General features: G+C 47.1%; 1 protein-coding gene across 4 annotated transcripts in view; it reads right to left on the reverse strand.

Annotated features, from left to right (window-relative positions):
• The window catches only part of ARIH1 (ariadne RBR E3 ubiquitin protein ligase 1), a 475,775-nt gene that overhangs the window by 75,427 nt on the left and 378,849 nt on the right, over positions 1–21,499 (reverse strand). For all 4 annotated transcript variants that reach the window (XM_069222254.1, XM_069222252.1, XM_069222253.1 and 1 more), the window contains exon 11: positions 20,468–20,525. In XM_069222254.1, coding sequence (XP_069078355.1) covers positions 20,468–20,525 — 58 coding nt within the window. The remainder of the gene's footprint in view (positions 1–20,467; positions 20,526–21,499) is intronic.

The following is a 21,499-nucleotide window of genomic DNA, read 5'->3' on the forward strand; positions in this document are numbered from 1 at the left end:
GGATTCTGTCCCAGCGGAAAAAACAAGGGCTCGCCGTCTCCAACGTTGGACAGAAGGCAGAGAGGACCCAAAGGATCCCTCAGAAACACCACCTGTAATGGAGAATCTTCACAGATCGGGAGGACAGAAGATCCCACCAGCAGGACATCGTTGCCTTAGGTTCCTGCAGATGCAGGGGAGTGACTCCTTTATTACAAGGGAGATTCCTTCTTGGTGCATCTGAAGTCTTGGCGACCCCAGAAGATGCACAGCTGTGAAGATGTTGCAGAGTGCGGACAGGAGCTGCTGAAACAATGTTGCAAAGAGAGGTCGTCTCAGGCGGTGCAGTCTTGTTCGGTTCCTATGCCGCCCAGCAGCAGTTCCAGAGGCAACGAGCAGAAGATGTCTTCGCAGAGAGTTCCTGGTGGAGTCTTGCACAACGAATCTGGGGACCCCACCCTCAAGGGAGTCCCTAAATAGCCAAAAAAGCAGGTCTGGTCACTCTCTGGGGGTGACCACCTATCAGGAAGGGTCCCTGACATTAGCTACCTGGCCTACCCAGTCAGATGCTCACAGAGGCCTCTGCCCACCTTGTTTCCAAGATGGCAGAACCAAGTGGCCACCAGGAGGAGCTCTGGGCACCACTCTAGGGGTGGCACTGGACAGTGAGTGGACACGCCCCTTTCCTTTGTGTGTTTCACACCACAGCAGGGGCCAGTGGTCCCTGGACTGGTGCAAACCGGATTATGGAAGGAGGTCACCATATGTGCTCTTCGAAGCAATCCGGTGGCACGGGGAGGCTACCCCGCCCCAGTCCATTAACACCTCTTTTCAAAGAAGAGGAGTTTGCACCCCTCTCCTACAGGAAATCCTTTGTTCTTCTATCCCCTGCTCAAGCAGCATGAGGGCAGAATTGTGTCTGGGGGGCTGTAGCAGCACGGGCTGCCTGCAGATCATGGAAGGCTGGTAGGACCAGCACTTGGGGATCCTCTAAGGAACCCCAGAGTGCTTGGAATCATGCCACCAATACTGGGATCAGTATAGGGGTATGATTTCGACATGTCCAAACATGCCCAGGTTCGGAGTTACCATTATGTAGCTGGACCACAGGACCAGTGGCCAGTATTCAACTAAAATGGCTTCCTCGCATTTAAGAAGTCCAGAGAATTGGAACTGGAGTTCGTAGGGGTACCTTTGCTCAAGCAGAGGTGCCCAGACACACAGGGACCTGCACCCTGCAATTGGCCTGAAAGGGCCAAAGGGCAGGCCTGCAGACAGTTTGCATTGGGCTCCCTTGGGTGGCATAATACATGGTGCAGCCCATGGAGACCCCTGGTGTACCAATGCCCTCGGTACCCAAGTAACATCTACCTAGGACTTACAGGGGTACACCAGTATGCCAATTGCGGGGTGTAAGAGAACCAAGACAACCACATTTAGAGGGGAGAGTACAATCATTAGGGTCCTGATTAGAAGGATCCCAGTGAAAATAGTCTAAGCACATTGACATCAGGCAAAAAGTGGGGTTCTTGCATAGAGTCTGCCTCGTCTCTGAAGAGATGGGAGAGAGTACAGCCTGTACCTCCTCCGGGACCTATGACAGCACTTGTGCAATGGTATCCCACAGTGTGTGTGTGTGTGTGTGGGTGGGTGGGGGGGGGGGGGGGGGGGGGGGGGGGAACAGCCCAAAAGGCATGCATTAATCACAGACCGCAATGCAAGGCTGGTGGAAGAAAACATCTTCCCAAGTGAGCCCAACCTTTTGGAAACGCTATCCGGGGGAGCAGAAGGGAATGTGCTCTGGGAGGTGGAGGCTTGGACCACCAAGATCTCAGGGGAGGCATGTTGTGCTAAGAAACTTGGGTCCCGAAGTGTTGGCCATGGCGGAGGGCAGTCACATTGTTCACAGGGGCCCTTGTGCTGGGTTTGGACCATGTACCCAGTAAGATGTCAGAGATGGCCTAGTTTAACCACAGCAGGGGTTCCGAGGTGGAAGCACAAAGTTTCAGCAGCTCTATCAATAGATTAGTCTTGATGACCATAGAGGGCAGATGAAGGTCCAGGACCTCAGCCGCCCTTCCTCACCACCACAGCATAAGAAGCTCCCTCCTCCATAGCCAGGGTAGGGGGAGAAAGCATACCAGTATCTGGAGAAGTATCCAGTCCACTGGCTTCACCCAAGTCTTCCCACTAGTCCATTTCTTCATGAAGCTGGTATTCTAAAGGGTCCAGCGACCCCTCCCATTCATCACCGAAACCTAGCCCATACAAAAGGGGCCCAGGATCCGAGCAAGGAAGCAAAACTCCTGCCGGCGCTGGAGTCTGACATGGAGCCAGAGGGGCTTCATAGGATGCAGAGTCTGCGGTTTCACTGGGGATGGTGCCACCCATGGGCAGCGACAGAAGCATAGGAACCAGCTTTGGGGAAGGTCAGGATGGCACGACCGGCGTCTTTCAGGACCTAGGAGTGACAGACGAGGATCAGTTGAAGAGTGCTTTGATTTATTAGATTTCTTCTTATGTCTCATCTTACCCGGTCATCCTGAGGGTATGAAGTGGGATGAGGACAACTTCAGATTCCGCAACCGATCCTGGAACCTTCTTCAAGACCAGGATCTCGACTTGCAAAGTCGAGCACCGGGCCGCTACCAGCTTTAGGGACCGCTCCCTCAAAGCCTTTGGATGCATGGCCCAGCACTCTGAGCACGAATTTGGGTTGTGGTTGCGCTCCAGACACCATAGGCACACGAGATGCAGATCCGTCACTGTTATCGTCAGGTGACAGACCCGCAGGGCTTGAATCCAGTCTTCCTAAAAGACATCACTCGACGCACCAGGAGTAAGCTCGAAAAACACTCAACAAAAAAGTCGAAAAAGCCAGTCAAAAATTGACCAGGGGGTAGCTCTTTACAGATCAGTGCTTGGCTGTCGTGGAAAGAAAAGAACTGACGTTAATGTGTCTAGGTAGTGCCTATATAGGACCCACAACATCATATCCAGAGCAGACGACACTGACAACAGACGGGAGACAATGCCACTAACGGTGCACAGGGGTACTGCTCACAAACATTTTCAGAATCTTATCTGACACCTATGAGAATTGAAAGGTAAGGAAATCTGCAGCTAGAAGTCTCTATCAGATTTTTTTTGCAACATGGTCAAGTATGTAGCCTTCAGAATGAACGTGACTTCTTCCCAACTGAGGAAAACAGTCAGTCACATTTTTCCAACCACAAGCAGTTATCCAAGTCGTGAAAATATCTACAGGAAGTTTAAAATAAGTAAGTGTGGTGCAACACTTTGAAAGACTAAAAATGGCTCACTGGCCCTGTCTGTGGCTAAGAGAAAGACATATGAGCTACTCACACAGGTGCACTTAAACCCCTTTGTAGTCTTCTGGTCAAGAGTGCAGTTTGTGCTGCTTGTGATTGTTATTCAGAAACACAATCAGCTTCAAAATGATGAATCCCTGCAATTCTGGTTGACAGCTCTTACTGCTTGCGTTAAACTCTCCAAATCCTTAATAACAGTCTATTCCTATCCACACAACTGCTAGCTAGCCTGGACTGGAAAAATAAACCTTATCCACCAATATTTAGTACTTGGTAACGCTAGTGCTTAAAGACCTACATCTCTTCCCCCTCCCCCAATCAAATTAAGCTATGCCTGTAAAATAATAACTATCAGGGCAATGGATTTATGGCCTCTCTTCACCCTTAGGTTCAGACCCTTCAAAGTCTTTGATAATTCTTAGACCTCTGAGACCAGCAGCCAGATTGATCCAAAGCACATACCTTGTTTGGTACAAGATAAGTGAATACAGATGTTTGCACTATTCTACTTTCCTTCTTATATTAAATAATAACCTATAAGCTAGAGAACTATAAAGTAAATACTTACACTCCTAAATTCTCAGGGGCTAAGATAGTTGGGAGGATATCACTTTAAAGCTTAAAACTTCTTGCATAACCCCTTTAATGTACATCCTTTTTTTGCACATCTGAGAATGTCTGATCAAGTCACTGAATGAGTAATCTAGATATATTTTTGACTTTAGTTTTACAACCCAAGGGGTATTTTTCAATACACACCAAACCAAAACACACTCATTTGTTTCAGTACATTTCTGCTCATTTGTTATCCCAGTCCTATTTTTTTTTTGCAAGGTGGCAGCATGAATGGGAGTAATATGTGCCAAGGTAGTATGACTCATGTTGGCTTAATTAATAATCAACATATTTCATGCCGTGCATATAATCACACTAGGTAGTCTATATATTATGCCTCCTCAGGTTATTTCCCATCTCTGCCTCTCCTGTCCCAGCAAAGCAAACACTCCCCTCAGACCTCCTGCTGTTGGACATCTGCTAGCTCTGCCAACCCTGTGGCCTTGAAGGTACAAATAGTGGGTGTTCAGTGTTCTTTGAAACCTTTCAGACTCCTTGAGTCTTACTTTCTTGTTGCACGATCTCACCTTCCTTCATACTAGGAAGTCTTACCGCTGCTCTTTGTTGCCTTAGATGAGGGCAGGGTTCTGATTTTTGTCTCTTCATAAATGAAAAGAATCAGCTTATTCTTGATAAGTGAGCGTGGGGTGGAGGGGTGCAACTGTGGATATCCCAGTCTCATCTTATCCTCTACTCCTCCTACGTTTCACAGTCACTGACACGTTAAGTGCTAAAAGAAAATCACCAATTTTTTAAGGAGGGAGATTAACATAGTCCTCAGCAATAGTGAGGAAAATAAAATGACTGCTGGCATGTAGGACTGAAGGAATTGAGCACAAAGAAAAAAAAGCTGAAGGACTTCAGCCTCCTAAACACCTAGAGAACAGGAAACCCTAGTAAGAACAAAATACTTTCTATTAATTCAGACTTAAGTCTTGCTGCCGCAGAAATTATTTTGTTCTGAAGTGGGTTATTTACCCTGACAGATCTAATTCACATGTTTCTATGCCACCATTATGCAATCATCATTATTACAGTTTAAGGGAAAAATTCCTCAAAGATAAATTCTAGATACAGAAATGTGGAAAGGACTCAAATTCAGGGTTAAGCTGAAGGAAGAACTGAAGCTAGTGAAGACAAGGAGTACAAAAAGCTATTTTGTGATTTAGTTGAAGCTTATATCAGAGAAGCTATTACATCAGTCTAATCAGGAGTAAGGCTAACAAGTTTAGTCAACTGTTTGACAAAGTAGCCCCGGGAATTTGTCTGAAAACAGATGTAGCCACACAATTGGGGAGTTGGAGAAGGGGTGGCAATGTAGACTACACGTACCAGCATACAAGATCCAATCAAGATAACTATTCTGATCCGCTTAAGATAAGAGCAAAGGTGGCAGTGTCTATAGATATAGACAAGGTGTTAGACTGGAGGTACTTCATGAGTGTACTGGAAGCAATGGGGTTTGGGCCACAGTTTTGATCATGGATACAACGGTTATATACTGAACCTACTGCCAGGGAGGGCAGTCTGTGTTTGACCTCTTGGACAGTGGGCAGAGGGACGCACTAGGTTTGCCCACTGTCGCCACTGCTCTTCGCACTGGCTTTGGAACCCCTAGCGATCCAAATCATACAAGTTTATGCAGGCTGACAGACCAAAAATCCAGTTCCTGGCTAGAACTGCATGGGAAGATGACTAGGGGGTTCAGACTGAAGAGTCACGTTGGCACAGAATGAGCTTGTTGGTGTGGACAGTGTCTTGTAATGCAACATTTAAATTAGCCCACTTTAATTATCTGCATCGTACCTATATTACGCCAGTACTACTCCATAGGAAGACCCCACTAAGTTGAAGGGGTGCTGCAGCTGCCAGTAATGTACAGCATCCTTCACACATCTGGCTTGGTACTGCCCACCAGTTAGGTTATTCTGGGATACTGTGGTACAACATCTAGGGGCTGCTTGTGGTATACCTATAGAGCAGGATCCCATGGTTGGCCTACTGGGTACAACCACAAAGGAAGAAAGATGGAGTATAAATTTACCTAGTTGATCCTTCTGTTAGCAAAACGTAGGGTGGCTATCACTTGGATGAGTCATACGGGACCAAGTGTTGAACACTGAAAGAGGGGCGTGATGGAATGGACTGTGGCAGAGGATGTTCGCCTTTGAGGAATTCAGAGAGACCTGCAGTTCTGGGGAGCACTATCAACAGAATTTGAGGGAGGGGCAAAGCCAATCATCGGGGGTGGGGGTGGGTGGGTGGGGGGGGGGGGACTCGACATGAGGAATAGGGGGTGGACAAGGGGGTAAACTGGTATCTTCACAAAGACTGGAGGCAAGTAAATGCCAATAGTCATGTACATGATACATAAATGGTCGCAATGTGTGGCTATAACTGTAAATCACACGCCAGATTATTAAAACAGTTATCACCGCTGTGTTCAATGTTATGATTGTTATAAGTCGACCTTTACTTGATGTTTGAATAAGAAAATAAAAAGATTCTTAAAAAAAAAAAAAAAAAGATAAGAGCAAACACACAATGCAACTAAAATCTAAAACATATGGCCATTTCAGCTAAGGGGAAGGATGATCAAATTCAGAAGCACACGCCACACACAACCATACATTAAGGCCTCCTCCACTGTAGATATTGAAAGCCCTCAAGCACTGACTGCACAACAGACCAGGAAGTCTAGTACCTACCTGAAACATAACCCCACCTATTAAGCAACAAGTCAGTAAGTGGGTCAACCTCACCCAAAAGTAGCACATCGGCTAGAAAACCAAGATGGGCAGGTATGAGCTCTCGCCACTAAAGAAAGCAAAGCTTTCCTTCCTGAAACCAAATTGACGGCTGCCTTTCACACTCCTGTACTGTCGCATGTTGATGGTGGAAAAGTCCTGCTCCATGACTCCACAATGGCTGCCTGTAAGGGATTTCTACATGTTGCTGCATGTACCATCAAGGGCCTGAAGAAATTAGTACATTACAACGATCCTAATGGAACTCCAATGACTTGTCAGTCCACATCATCATCATCAAGTACAGCCTTATCAATTACAAAGCAAGACCAGCATCCCCACCTTTGTAGCTCGCCCTCTCAGTGGCATTCTGTACACTTGCAGCTAGGGACCCAGACAGGAGGTTGACAATAAAAGAAAAACTAGGTAATGGGTCATCTTCTATGCACCCGGGATCTCAAACAACACCTCGTAATGATTATCAATTTAGGAAAGTGTTGAAAACAAATCTTGAAAGAACAGTTAAAGTAGTGAGCCGGGGGGGGGGGCAAGATGGCGGCGAGCTAGGACGCGCTGGCCCGAGCTCCGCCGCCCCGGCCCTCTAAATTGCTGCTGGGTCCGTTGGAGAGGACTTGAGGAGACCCCCCCGGGGCCCCTGATTGCCGCCGCGGCCCGTGCGCTGCCACTTGAAGGCTTAAAAGCGCGTCGGATGGCCGCGGATTGAGGCGCGCAGGTGTGCAGCCAGAGACGCGTGGCGGCTGGAGTGGCTGGGGGCCGGGCCCTCTCTCCCTGGCGCTCCCTGGCCCTCGCGCCCGAGGGGGAGGACCTGAGGAGGCCTGGTTCCCCCTCTGCTTTTGCCTCTTTGGGGCATTTCGACGCCGCTGGCCCATAGGGAGGCACGGAGATCCCGTGCCCAGGGAATAACGGGGCTGGGAGCCCAAGTGACCCAACCCAGGTGTTGGAGCTGCGAGGGGGTGAAGACTGACCCCTTAGTGTTGAAGAGCCAAGTAGTGGGACGCGGAGAGGCCCAGCGGACTAAAGGAGCTCGAGGGGGCACCCTGCACCCCCCATACAGAAAGTAAGTGTCGGCCTGTGTGGGCGCTGCGCCCTCGCATGCTGCGACTGTGGACAAAAGGGGCTGCGCACGGCTGAAGATCCTGAATGGGGTGAGGCCCCCGAGCGCTCCGGATGGATCGGGCCTGGCATGCATGAACAGTGAATTTGAGAGACACGTGCGAGGAGCAGCGCTTACTGGGCGCTGATCACAGAGGCTATTGGGCACTCCTGGGTGCATTGTAACCAACGTTGGTGGTGTGGCCACGTGGAAGGTTGATCTGGCAAACAGCCAGGGCCTACGAAGCATGGCGGCGGCTAAGACAAAACGAGAGTGGTCAGTGAAAGACATGCTGGCAGGTGTTCGCTTACCTACGGGGGCATGGCCAAAGACCCTCCGGCGACAAGACCTCCTGAGGGACGCTTGGAGGGGGACTCTGATGGCAGTTCGCCGGTCACGAAAGGCTTCTTGGCGTCCCTTTTTGATTCACTTCTTAGTTATATACAAGACTTGCGACGGGATATATCTCAGGAGGTGAAGGAGTTGAGAGGAGAGATGGCCTCCTTGGGAGAGCGTGTCTTGCAGTTGGAGGATGGAGAGATTCCTCGCGGAGAAGAACTGGCGGGCCTACAGCAGGAGGTTGTCAGTCTTCGGGAACAGCAAGATCATCTCCAGTTAACAGTCGAAGACCTGGAAAATCGCTCGAGGAGACAAAATGTCCGCATCAGAGGGGCTCCGATGGGGGTTGAGAAGGAAGACATCGGGGACTATGTGAAGGGCCTATTCCGTTCTGTGCTGGGCCCAGACTAGACAGGAGATAACCCTGGACAGGGTGCACCGAGTCGGCCGTGCTGGCGCCCCCGGGGACCGTCCTCCGGACATCCTGGCCTGCCTACATGATTTTCTTCTCAAAGAACGGATTTTGCAGCAAGCCCGCACTCTTCAGAAGGTCCACTTTAAAGGACATGATCTTCAACTATTCCATGACCTCTCAGTGCACACACTGCAAAGGAGAAGAGAATTTAGACCGATTACAGAGCATTTGCGGGCGCACAACGTTTCTTACTTTTGGGGTCATCCGTTCCGTCTGGTCTTTCGATGGGAGTAACAACTCCGACAGGTGACGTCCACTGCGGAGGCGGCTCAGATCCTGGGCATGGAGGATGGACCCCGGGAGACGAGTGAGGGGTCGGCCCTGTCGGGGGGGGGCGGCCAGCCTCGGTGGCGACGAAAAGAGAGAAAGCGGAGGCCGCAACGACCGTCTTCCTCAGAGCTGAGAATGGAGAGGGAGTCTGTTCTGAGCAGTGTGGCAGCTGGAACTTCGGCATAGAGGTGAGGGCCGGGTGGCGCCCTAGCGGCTAGCGGGCCTGGATGCGAACGGCATGTCGGCCGTTGGAGGGGCTCGGGGCGGCGGAGGCGACAAAAGAGGACTTTCATTTATGGCTGATTCTACTGCCCTTTGTAGACCTTTCCTTGTGAGGAAGAAAGCACGAGGACTTATATACTTTTTGCACCTGTTGTGCATGATGGTTTATTTTTGTTGGGTTTCCCTGTGGGTTTGCATATGCAAGGAGTCTCCTCCAGGGCCTGCGGTTACAGTTGGGGAAGAAATGTCCCCGGAACTTCTTTCCAGCACCCTTCCGCTTCTTTGCTTGTATTTTTCAACCTAACCCATGCTCCTTACATGTATGAGTCTGAATGTCCGTGGGCTTAATAACCCTACCAAGAGGTTGGCCGTCCTGTCCACCCTAGAGTGGTCAGGCTGTCACATATGCTTGCTTCAGGAGACACATCTTATACCGAAGGATGTCGAACGCATGCGCTCCAGGTGGTTCCCCAGGCAGTTCTGGTCCTCGGTAACAACAAAGCATGTGGGGGTGGCGATTCTTCTAGAGCGCACATTCCCGGGCGAGTTGGTGTCCAAGTTCCATGAGATAGCAGGGAGGGTTTTAGCCATACGTCTGAGACTAGAGGGCTTTTCCTTCACCATTGCCTCTTTGTACGCACCCAACTCCCAGCAAGAACCTTTTATAAAAAGAGCCTTGATTCCATTGCTACAGTCCCCAGACAGCGCTATTCTGATTGGGGATGACTTCAATCTGGTGATGGACGGGGAGATGGATCGCTCAGCCCACAGGTGGGGGCAAACGGGGTCCATTACTGAGGCTGGTAAACATTGGCTGAATGAATGTGGCCTGGTGGATGTATGGCGCAGGGCCCACCCCACGTTGAGAGACTACTCGTTTTACTCAGCGGCGACTAAGACGTACGCCCGCCTAGATCTCTTTCTGGCCTCACGGGAACTATTGGCCCGGATTAGGGACTCTTCGATTGAACCTCGGTCTCTTTCAGATCATGCCCCGGTCATAGTGAGTGTTCAGATGGGCATGGAGCGAGTGAATGCGGCGAGCTGGCGATTTAGGGACAATGCTCCAGAACGATGTAACGGTACAAGAGATTCGCAAGGCTATAATTGACTATCTTGACCGAAATGACGATGGGTCTACGGGTGAGACGACGCTGTGGGAGGCACTGAAGGCTGTGGTTAGGGGAGAGGTGATGTCGATTTCGGCTAGAGATAATAGGGCAAGAAAAGTCCTTAGAGCGGACCTGGAGCGGCGGGTGGGCGAACTGGAGCGCTCACAAACGCACTGGGGCCCCGAGGATATGGCGCGAGCTAGAGAAAGAAAGAAAACCGCTGCGAGCGCTGGACTGGGATAGGGCGGAATATGCGGTGGTGCGCCTCAAACACAAGTACTATGTTGGTAGTAACAGATGTGGGAAATTGCTGGCGCACAGGCTGCGAGCACAACGAACAGCATCAATGATACAGATGGTTCGCTCACCATCAGAGGTCGAGGCACGGACCAGCGATCAAATAGACGCTTTCGCGGAATTCTATAAGGCCTTATATCAGGCGGAGGAGTCTGACTCCCCATCTCCCGGATTTTTTTTGGAAGGGATAGCAATTACCTCGATGCCGGAAGGGGACTCATCTTGTCTGGAGAAACCTATAAGACCGGAGGAGGTTATAGCAGCGATCTCGCGCCTGCAGTCCGGGAAGTCGCCTGGGCCAGACGGCTTCTCGGCGCTCTTCTATAAGACATTTGCAGCGGAACTAGTTCCAGTTTTGGTGCACCTTTTTAACTCCTTCCGTCGAACGGGGTCCCTTGCGCCGAGCATGCTCGACGCCACCATTGTAGTAATCCCAAAGCCCGGAAAGGACCCCGAGGACTGTGCCTCGTACAGGCCGATCTCGCTCCTCAATATTGAAGCTAAGCTGTTCACAGGAGTGCTGGCGCACCGTCTAAACTACTATATGCCCGGTTTGGTGGATCCGGATCAGGCGGGATTTATACCGCGTAGACAGTGCGGCGATAATACTAAACGACTGCTTCACTTATTGGACAAAACGGAACGATCAAGACGGGAGGCCCTTTTCCTCTCTGTCGACGCTGAGAAGGTGTTTGACAGGGTCCACTGGCCATATTTGTTTAAGACGTTAAAGCGCTTCGGGTTGGGCCCGGGGTCCATGGCTTGGATCCGATGCATCTACCAATCGCCCCGGGCGGCGGTGAGGATCAACGGGACGCTTTCTTTGCCCTTTTCGGTTCAGAGAGGAACTCGGCAGGGGTGTCCCCTCTCGCCCATTTTATTCACTTTATATGGAACCCCTAGCACAGCGACTCCGTGATGACCCTAAGATTGTGGGTCTTAAATTCGGAGGTGATAGACACCTTATCTCACTGTATGCGGACGATGTGATCCTCAACATGGCGGACCCCACGACATCACTCCCTGCACTAATGCAGGTATTAGCGGAATTTGGACAAGTCTCGGGTTTCCGAATCAATATGTTAAAGTCGCAGGCTATGAGTAGGTTTATTAGCGCTGAACACGAAAAGACTTTGCAAGACCGTTTTCCCTTTATCTGGTCCTCCTCAAAGCTTCCGTATTTGGGAGTGGAGCTGGGTCCGACGGCAGCCCGTACGGCGTCGTTGAACTACGAGAAGCTGACGCGGGAGGTACAGCGCGACTTGGAGAGCTGGGCGAGACTTAAATTATCCTGGTTGGGTCGCGTGGCGGCAGTCAAGATGACTATCTTGCCGAGAGTGCTATATGTATTCCAGGCACTCCCAGTAGAACCCCCACCGCGAACATTAGCAGTCCTTCAGACGGTGGTTTTAAGATTCATATGGGAGGGGGAAGGCAGCAAGGCTCCCGCGAGGACTGATCTACCGCCCTAAGTGAGAGAGGGGGGGGCTGGCTGTCCCTTGCTTTCAGCGATACTTCCCGGCCACGCAACTTCGCTTTCTACTGGAGTGTAGCCGCCCGTCCTCCGAGAGGCACTGGTGCTTCATGGGTCAGGCGGTGGCGGGCTCACATATTTGGAAAGAGCCTTGGTTAAGGCACCGACATAGAGCATGCGGCCTGTATGCGTCCCCGGTCACGAAGGTCTCGATGTGCGTATGGGACCGCGTGGCTTGCTGCACGGGCCTGACGACTTTTCCATCCCCAATGACACCCCTGGGGGCAAACCCAGATTTCGGCCCGGGTCTCCAGGCGGAAGCGCTGCGCCGTTGGTATGAGGGGGGCTGTAAGAGAGCTGGCTGTTTCTTCGATGAACAGGGTGTGATCCCCTTTGACCATATGAGGGAGACATATGGCCTGTTGGAGGCAGACAGGATGATGTATTATCAGATAAGACACTGGGTTCTGTCGCCAGCCAATAGACCGTCAATAGATAGGCCCTTAACGCCATTCGAAAAATGGATTATAACAAAAAAAAAAAAAAAGATGACAAGCAACTAATCTCTGAGCTATATGCTCTCCTGCGAGGGGGGGCTCGACCACCTAAATCTAAGGGTCAACTAAGATGGGAGAGGGAACTGGAAAGGGAACTCTCGGAGGATGAGTGGGAGAGTATCTTCTACAGAACACATCACACTGCTTATAATGCGGCTGGAACAGAGTCAGCTTATAAGATTGCGTCCTACTGGTACTACACCCCGGCAAGGATCCATGTCTGGGACCCGGTTAAGTCAGATTTGTGTTGGAGAGGGTGTGGAATGTCTGGTTCGCTTGCCCATCTTCTGTGGCACTGCCCCAGGCTTCACCGGTATTGGGATAGTGTTTTAGACACTCTTGACGCAGCCTTCGATACCCACATCCCTAGGTTTCCCGCATACATTCTCCTGGGTCTTCCCAATGATCTCACCTTCCCCCTGAGAACAATGAAGGGCAGACAGATGGCCTTAGCGCTAAATGCAGCCACACAGTTGCTGTTGGGTATGTGGGGGTCTGACCAGATTCCGTCGATGACACTATGGCTCCATAAGCTATGGTTTATCCTTGCCATGGAGAGGCTCACCCTGTCCTCCTTGCAGAGTGGTGAAGACTTTAAGGAACTGTGGCAACCATTCCTACGAATACTGTCAACCGAATTTACGGCATTGACATGTCCAACCTATTTGAGGGTTCTGAGGTTGACCTAGGGTTGGGAGGGAAGACATGGGCATGCTTGCGCTCAGGTGGGTGAATCTGACGATAATAGTCCTGGGGAGGTATGACCTTGATGCTAGCTTGTGAACCAACAGAAGGGAAACCTTAGTAGTATATATATATTTTTTCCTTTTTCTTTACTTATGTTACAACTTACTGGTCTTTTGTTTTATTGTCATAGAACTTACTGTATGATATGGCATTGGTCTCATTCTACATGTGATGTTACATATGTTTGTTTATATTGAAAGTATCAATAAACAGATTTGATCCATAAAGTAGTGAGCCATCCTCTCATTTCAGAACAAATCATAAACCTACATCGAATCTATTTGGGCCATTCATAAACTAAGAGGAAATAGACAGGCCTTCTATTTCTATACCTTACGCAGATGATACTTTCCCTAACTTAGAGAATTCTTTGGGCTTGAGAAAGTCCAAGAAATTAGTAATACATATGAAAATCTGGGTATTTTCATAATATCTGGAATTTCTCCAAACAGCAATTTGACAGGAGTGGACGCCTCCTACTTTCATGCAATAGTGAACTTTGCAAATAAGAATATAGAGCAATCCAGATTTTCCAAATGTCAATCTGGTGGGATGAAATTACCACTTACGATAGTTCCCCACAATTACCTCAGATAATCTCACTTCATGCTGTAAAGTTAGATGGATAAGTTTTCTCATTGCCAACAAACATCTGCAATGCAATAATAAACTAAGGATGTGTCAGAAAAAAACTGCTCTATCTCTTCAAGGTGCCACTCCTACAGAACCTTAGCCTTCAGCTAACAATCCATTAAACTTATCTCAAAGTACTTCTTGATTTCTCAGAGGATCTGCTGTCTTTGGTGCAACCATACCCCAAACTGTGCTTGTACCGTGTTACCTGTTGGGGAAGAGGAAAGCATCCTAATCAAAGAACAGTAGACCTCTTGCAATAAGCACCAAATCAGGCTTTCTCCCATGCCTTTAGGTACAGTTGAGGCATTTTAAGACACTCCATGGTATTACCCACCTTAAGCGCAGATTTAGGCCCACAATTTTTATTCATCTTTACATATCTCAAATGTACCACTTTCGATGGAGTCATTCCTTTCTGAATGTCAATGGGATCAAATTAGGTCACAAGTCTACTTTGCTGCTAGACTTTCTGTAACACCCTCCCAACAATGGGACAAAATCTCAAACAAGCTGCAAATCCGCTGTCCTCCGGTCAGCCATACTGTCCATACCACTGCATACAGCTCGCAGCATGCCTTCTACATCTGCTTTAGTACTCTTGCCACTATCTTCCCAAAGCCTCGCACTCACCATGCAAGATCCAAGATGCTGCCAAAGAGAAGGGTGGATACCGCCATTTTAATGGCAGAAGGATTTCATATGGCCTCGGCTTAACAGCCTCAGGATCATGCTTGCGATTGTCACTGCAATTGGACAGCTGCAACAAGACGGTCCCAGGAGTCTCCCAGCACAGGCATGGATCTTGCTTCTCCTGTCCTATCTGAGTGCTCAGGGCAAAAAAGCAGATTGTCTGCAGATCTCTGGGAGGCGCTGCCATCCAAGAGTCTGCTTAGCCTTGCCACAGTTTATTTTTTAATCAATTTTGGCAATAAGGACCAACATAGCAACATTTAAGAGCAGACATCAATCCATATTATGATAAATCAGAGTTCATTCACACTTGCCTGGTCCTCCACCCACACAGCCCACTCACTATTCACCCTATTGTCATGCCCCACTCACTTTATTCACCCTATTGTCATGCCCGCCCCCTTTCTCCAACCTTTCACAGGAGACCATAATCAAATGATGCATTCAGGGTGACAACAATGTCATGGAAAACCTTGCTTTTTACACAATTTCCTGTGCAAGTCGCACCAGTCCATATTTTTATCCCACGGTCTCAGTGAAGAGTTGATCACAGATTCCCAGAGTTTAGCACATCACGTCTAGCCACCATCACTGCCAGATTACCGAATATCTGAATGTATCTAGGTAGGGTCAAGAGGTGTCATATGCCCAACACAAACTTTTCCACTGTTAAATCCTCCATTATGCGTGTGATTCCTTGCCAAAAGCAATAGATTTTAGGGCATCCCCACAGTGCATCAAGGAATGTATCTTCTCCACCATACCCAATAAGGCATGTATGATTATCGGTTTTCCCTATTTTCCTAACTGGAAGCTTGTTACTTATTTAATAGTTTTAATAGAAATCTTCTAATATAAAAGTTCTCTGCGATCCAATTCAAGGGTGGAGTATTTCTTTCTTTTAAGTAAATAACAAATTACCATGATGGAAAAGCAAAGATTCTCTTTCCCGCAAAGATGATGGTAACTTATGAAGGGAGAGGATATATTCTGGGTGTTAGAACCAGTCAACAGCCTACTTAAAGAGTTGCAGAAAGAATGAGGGACAAGTGGATGGCTCACATGAGGACATACAAAATATCCAGTACAAGAAGCTAGCCATCTAAAGCAACATTCAGTTAAATGTTTATCTCTTATGGGTATCTAGTTAAGAGGGGGCACGGCACACAGAGGGTGAAGTTCTGAGAATGAGTGTAGAAACATTATTTTCGGAGGTACAAGCTTTAAGTAACAGCTGGGGGGAAGAAAAGGGACTGAGACAAAGTCATGGCCAATGTCAGGAGGCTATGGATACGTGCCAATGAAGGCCAAAATCAACTTAAACAGGACTCTGTAATGGGGAGACTACTGCACAATATTTACTTGAAGTGTTCTGTATTTGCCTATGTATTAAATAAAATATTGTTATTCCATATTAAAATAACTGTACTGCAAAAGAAATTAACTGCATCCTAATACGCAATAATCTGAAATTAGAGCAAGCAGGACATGAAAATAGCAAAAGGGTACAGGCCTGTTATTTCCACAAAACTGCTGAACGTAGCATGGCCAGAGTGATGTCACTAGATGCCCAGTGGTTGCCTAGCAACACAGTGGCTGACTGAGAACTGCTAGAGATTATAGCAAATCTGATGGGAACAGGTGTCAAACAAGCACCAAAAAAGGACCTAAATACGAGGTAATACAGAAGACTGAAATGTCAGGCTATCAAAACCCCTTTCAGAGTCCCATGGGGGACAGGAGTAGCTACTGGTCCAATGTGGTGTTTGTGGCCTTTTACTCCTCATGTCCCAGGGCCCAACCTCCCTGTGGTCCTGCGCAAATTGGGCAAGTACCTTTTCAGCACTTGATTCTTAGTGGTAGCCTGGGTGTAGCAGTCTGAGTCTTCAGAGGGAGTGAGTGCGTCAGATAATGGGGGGCAGGGGGTGGGAGGTAGGTGCAAAATGAACACAGGTTCAAGACTCAAAATACATATTGCAACCCCATTAACTGAACGTCCAGCCATATTCTAGCTTTAATGAAAAAGTAGTACTTATACTATTAAGGTGAAATGAGTCATAGGCGAGCAATATATGCAGGGGTCCTAAGTCTGAAATTCTATTGTCTAGGCAGAGCCTCGAGTTTCACTTCCCGGTCTACTGGAAGTAGTTATTTCCCATAGGCATTTGATTCAGGATAGGTCCTGCTACAAGTCAGAGGTTTACATGTTCACTGTGGATCTTTATAAACCACTATTCCAGGACTACAGAGCTATGAGGCAGACGTTGCCCCTGGGTTCTCCAGCCTGGCGATGAGTCAGATCCACTTCCACTGCAATACATAATATCGCCGCACTCCTTCGAATGATGCTATAAGTTCCTCTAATCTAACAGGATGTGTGCGATCACTGCTTCTGATGCTTCAGTTAGGGTTGCGACCACACAGGCCTGACCCTGCTGCGTCCCCGTGATCACAATGCACCCAGCAACAGCACTCCTGTTTTGGCATACCATGCACAAGGGCAATGGTGCTTGCGCTTCACAGTGGCCCCATGAGGCATACAATACACGGTTGACAACTTTAGTGTGAACATACGCAAATGCCCTATTATTGAAACAGTAGCTTTCTTCATGGCAGCCTCCCTCCTTGTGGTCACAATGCACACAGTGACGGCCCTTCTTGGCATTAAGGTGCACCAGGGCGACAACCCTGGCTCTTCACAGCGGCCACCTTTGTCATACAGGAGTTGCTGGTTTTAGTCAGTACACTATCAATGACCCAATTGGTGCAAAAGCAGCTTCTTTCAGGTTGCCCTCCTCTGGCACACGGGGTTGCTGACTTTAGTTTGCACACAGGCAACTGCTCAATCAGTGCAACAGCTGCTCTTTAATGTGGAGATCTACTTGCTAGGATTCCCTACTAGTCCTTGTGCCCTTTAGGCACTGTCCTCCTCCGCACAGTGTACTCTGTCAGCAGGTAGGTGCTGGCGCTCCAGGGAAGGTGGTCTTGATTTACCTGTGTGATGCCTGTTGGGAGACTGGCAGACCTTAATCCCCTGATCTGGACACAAGGAAGAACTCTGGCTGAGCTTCTCCACAACAAAGTACAGTCTAGGCTGGCTTGCTTGACAATTTATCTAGCTCCCCTTTTTTATAATCCATTTTCAGACATAAATGTGATTTAGTGTTTCATGTTTTTAAGTGACTTTTTCAGAGGGTCCCCACTCTGTGCCCAGGAAGTGACCCCAGGCCAGATAGCCCCACAACACAGGCCATGGGAGTTACTTGTGGATCATACCTGATTGTCAGCCTCACTGATATATACCAACAAAAGTTTACTGAAGCTTTCAGTCAGTCCTACTCTTTGATTCCTTTATTGGCCCCATCATGTGCCCAAGATGAACAAAGGCCCCACTGACCTTTCCAGACTCAAAGCACCATTTTGAGGTGCACAGGACAGCCTTGCTCTCCATTCCTCCAAGTATGTCCTACCGAGCTCTCAGGAATGTAGCAATCCACAAATGTGTCTGGAAGCTCCTCCACGTGCGTTCCTTAAGACTCCGAACTTCCAATATGATATCCACCAGCCTCCATGTAGTATACCACTCAGAGGCACATATCACAGAAAACGCATACATGCAGCACAGAGCTACATGTTAACACCATGTAGGCCACCGGTGAGATAAGCACACAGCAGCGGAGCTTTACATGAGTGGGCTAGTAGGCCCCCACCCCAATGACAGGGAAAACAGCCTGTCCACATTACTGGTCATCATTACTAAAAAATGGTCTGCAGCCACCATGTGCTCGTTCTATTTAACTCTGATAACTTAGGAGGATAGCGCTTTGGGCGCCACTCCCAGTCTAAGCGAGATTGCAATCCATGAGACATGTGTAGGTCATTGCACATGCATGATCCTTGTTATCCTATGACAAAACATCAGCACCAAGAAACTAAATACCATTGCAGATGGGCCATTCAGAGCAGGTGCAGGTGTGCATGTTTGTCACCATGCAAGGGACTTTCCCATCTCAATACCAGCATATGGTGCACCCACAAAAAAGTCAGTTACCTCTCAAAATTCACTTTTCAATTAATACTACCATAAACGACAGAGGCACCTACATTTGTAATCTTGTTAAAAAAATTACTTCAATAGACTGGAACATTTTAAACTGACCAGGTCTATTATTGAGATCAGACTCGTCAAACCCTTTATTGATCCAAATGAATAGCTGGCATAAGATATAAGCCCTGAGAAACTGACCAGGAGACACAAAACATGTACTGACTGAAACTACTTATTTTGATTGAGTTTTAACAACTTTGATGGGGGAAAACAAAAATCAGGCATACTCAAGAAGCTAGTTGCTTGTATGGTACTACTATCAATGATCTACAAATGTAAATCTTACATTAATAACTCAGTTAATCCTATGTTAAATACAATAAAAGATAAGGAAACTATCATTTTAAAATTTCCTGTCTATTAAAGGAATGTTCTAACCAAGATCACAAATTAAGGTGCCATAATTATTTATGGAAGTATCGCTGCAACAAATTTACCTTTTAAAAGCAAGAAAAAGGGAAGGCACATCAGAAAATAGTACTTGACCATCAATGTTTGTCTTACACCTTACAAAATAGGCTAAGTGCCTTGGTAATATCAGGAGTTATTACACCTCTGGGAAAACCGCTCCATTTCAACGGCTTCTAAAACCATGACCTGAAAAGAGTCTATGTTTGCGAGGTCTAAGAATTTGAAGAGTCTTTCCTGCTGCCTCCAAGACCCCTTGAGCTCCTGAAAAAAAACCTCACTGCATTGCCACAGAAGAAAGTAGGCAGTCTGTAAAACCAGAATGGTGCATCTTCAAGGTGCTTTTAAATGATGTAATGGAAGAGTATAAAGAATTAACAGCCATGGTAAGATAATATAAGCAAGGTTTTTTATTAAATGGGTCCTACACTGATTTGCCGGAATAAACTATGCTTCTTGTACGCTGTTTGAGTGTCTTAATAAGATAAGTCTTTCCACCAACATTTCACTATTTTTTTCACGCTGTCCATTCAAGACGACCATTCCAGATTTGAAACAAGAAGTAAAATAAAACCAGAAATAAACACTGTAGATGAGGGCCACTGATATGTGATTTTATGGCTGCAGCATTTCCCACATGTGACATAAGTCCTAATCTGCATATTTTAACAGAAAATGTTTCTAGCACAAACAGATCAAAACTCAGACAAGTGTTGCACTGTAGTGGGAAGTCCTTCCAAAGGTTTACTGGTCACCTTTGCTGGTTAGTGTTGCATCATTTGAGTGGTAAGAAGGTACTGAGGTGAAACATATGCCCGACAGAGTTAACATTTGTAAAAATCTCAAAATAATGAAATGACAAAAAAGTGTTTTATTAAGGAGCTGCATTTCTTCTTTCTTGCTACATAATTTAATTACTCCTGCCACATATTTTTGGCACTCTCCTGTGTATGATTCAGTGATCCTGTTGTAGCTCCCATATAGGTGCAAAGTAAAAGGTTGCATTTTCATGTTAGTGAAAAGTTTTAAAAAAATAATAATAAAAAAAAAAAAAGAAGCTTTTATCAAATATACAACATATATTCAGAAAAGGTAAGTTGAAGGGTACTTCAACCAAAGAGTGAGATAAAAAAAAAAAAAAAAAAAAAGAGTTCCACAAAACAAATCAATTTTACATACTTGCACAATGAGAAAATTGTTTTAATCCTACATACTGTAGATGTTAGTGCCCGGTCGGTACCTTAAGAGAGGTAAGCAATGCTCCCCACCGTCTTCAGAGGGCAACTGCCTCCTACACACCAACCACATACTGGAGGTTCCTTGTCATGATGCTCAGTGGACTTACCTCCTGTGCATCTCGAGCTGCCTTTGCATCATCTTCATTATAACGATTGCAGTTGTACCTGTAATTAAAAAGGAGTTCAAATGCTGAGGCACTAGCAAGAGAGGACATGTAAGAAAATTTGAATTACTTTTTGTAATCCTGGTTCTGCTGATTTGCAGGATTCCTCATTGAAGTCATACACACACAATATTGCTGCCTATGCACTTGGACCCAAAAACACTTTAGTTGGAGGTAGACACTCATTGTTAAAGAGTGTTACCACTTCCTCCAATAGGCTGCACAGTCCCACCAGCATTATTTTGTTTACCAAGTGGGGGAAACTAGCCACTTGAAAAGGTGTTAAGATCACACTGCAGAACTTAGCTGAAGTTATGTGTAGCAGTATCGCAAATAAAATTGTATCTTCCCTCTCTGTTAGGGACACATGCAAGGCAATGGTGTGTTATGTCAAAGGGTGACCATACCTTTAAGAAGTCAAAAGATTCCCTGCCCCATCATGCACTGTACTGGCAGTTTGCTGCACAGGTCAAGTTTTTTTTGGCTTGTGTTGAGGATCTCAGAACACTCCAGGCATTAATAATTCTGCTTTTACTTCAACAATGTGAAGTTTTTCCATCTTTGTTCAACATCTTTACTTACCCTTTTCTCCATGCTTTGCCAACATTCAAGTGAATTTTTAACTGACATGCAGTCTTCTTGTGAAATGCTTTTGTGTGGAAGAAAACAGACTACACCAGACCCCTCTATCGTCAATGTGATGTCTTCCCCCTACAAATTCAGTAAGTACTTCAGCTTTTGAATTTAAAAAACAAAAAGACAAAACGTACCCTTAAGGAGAGGGAATTAGGCTTAATAGGAAGCTAGAAGACCTCAGAAAAGGAGAGAAGTAAATAAAAAGGCCGAACAAAGAGGAGACTTCTGAAATTACCCCTCTCACGAAAGACTCCAAAAGGAGATCTAAAGCAAGGAAATGAAGAAACCCTCATTCCATCTTTATAAACACTCTTGCCACACACCCGAGATCTCCAATTG

Source organism: Pleurodeles waltl, chromosome 3_1, assembly GCF_031143425.1.
Source record: "Pleurodeles waltl isolate 20211129_DDA chromosome 3_1, aPleWal1.hap1.20221129, whole genome shotgun sequence".
NCBI lineage: Eukaryota > Metazoa > Chordata > Amphibia > Caudata > Salamandridae > Pleurodeles > Pleurodeles waltl.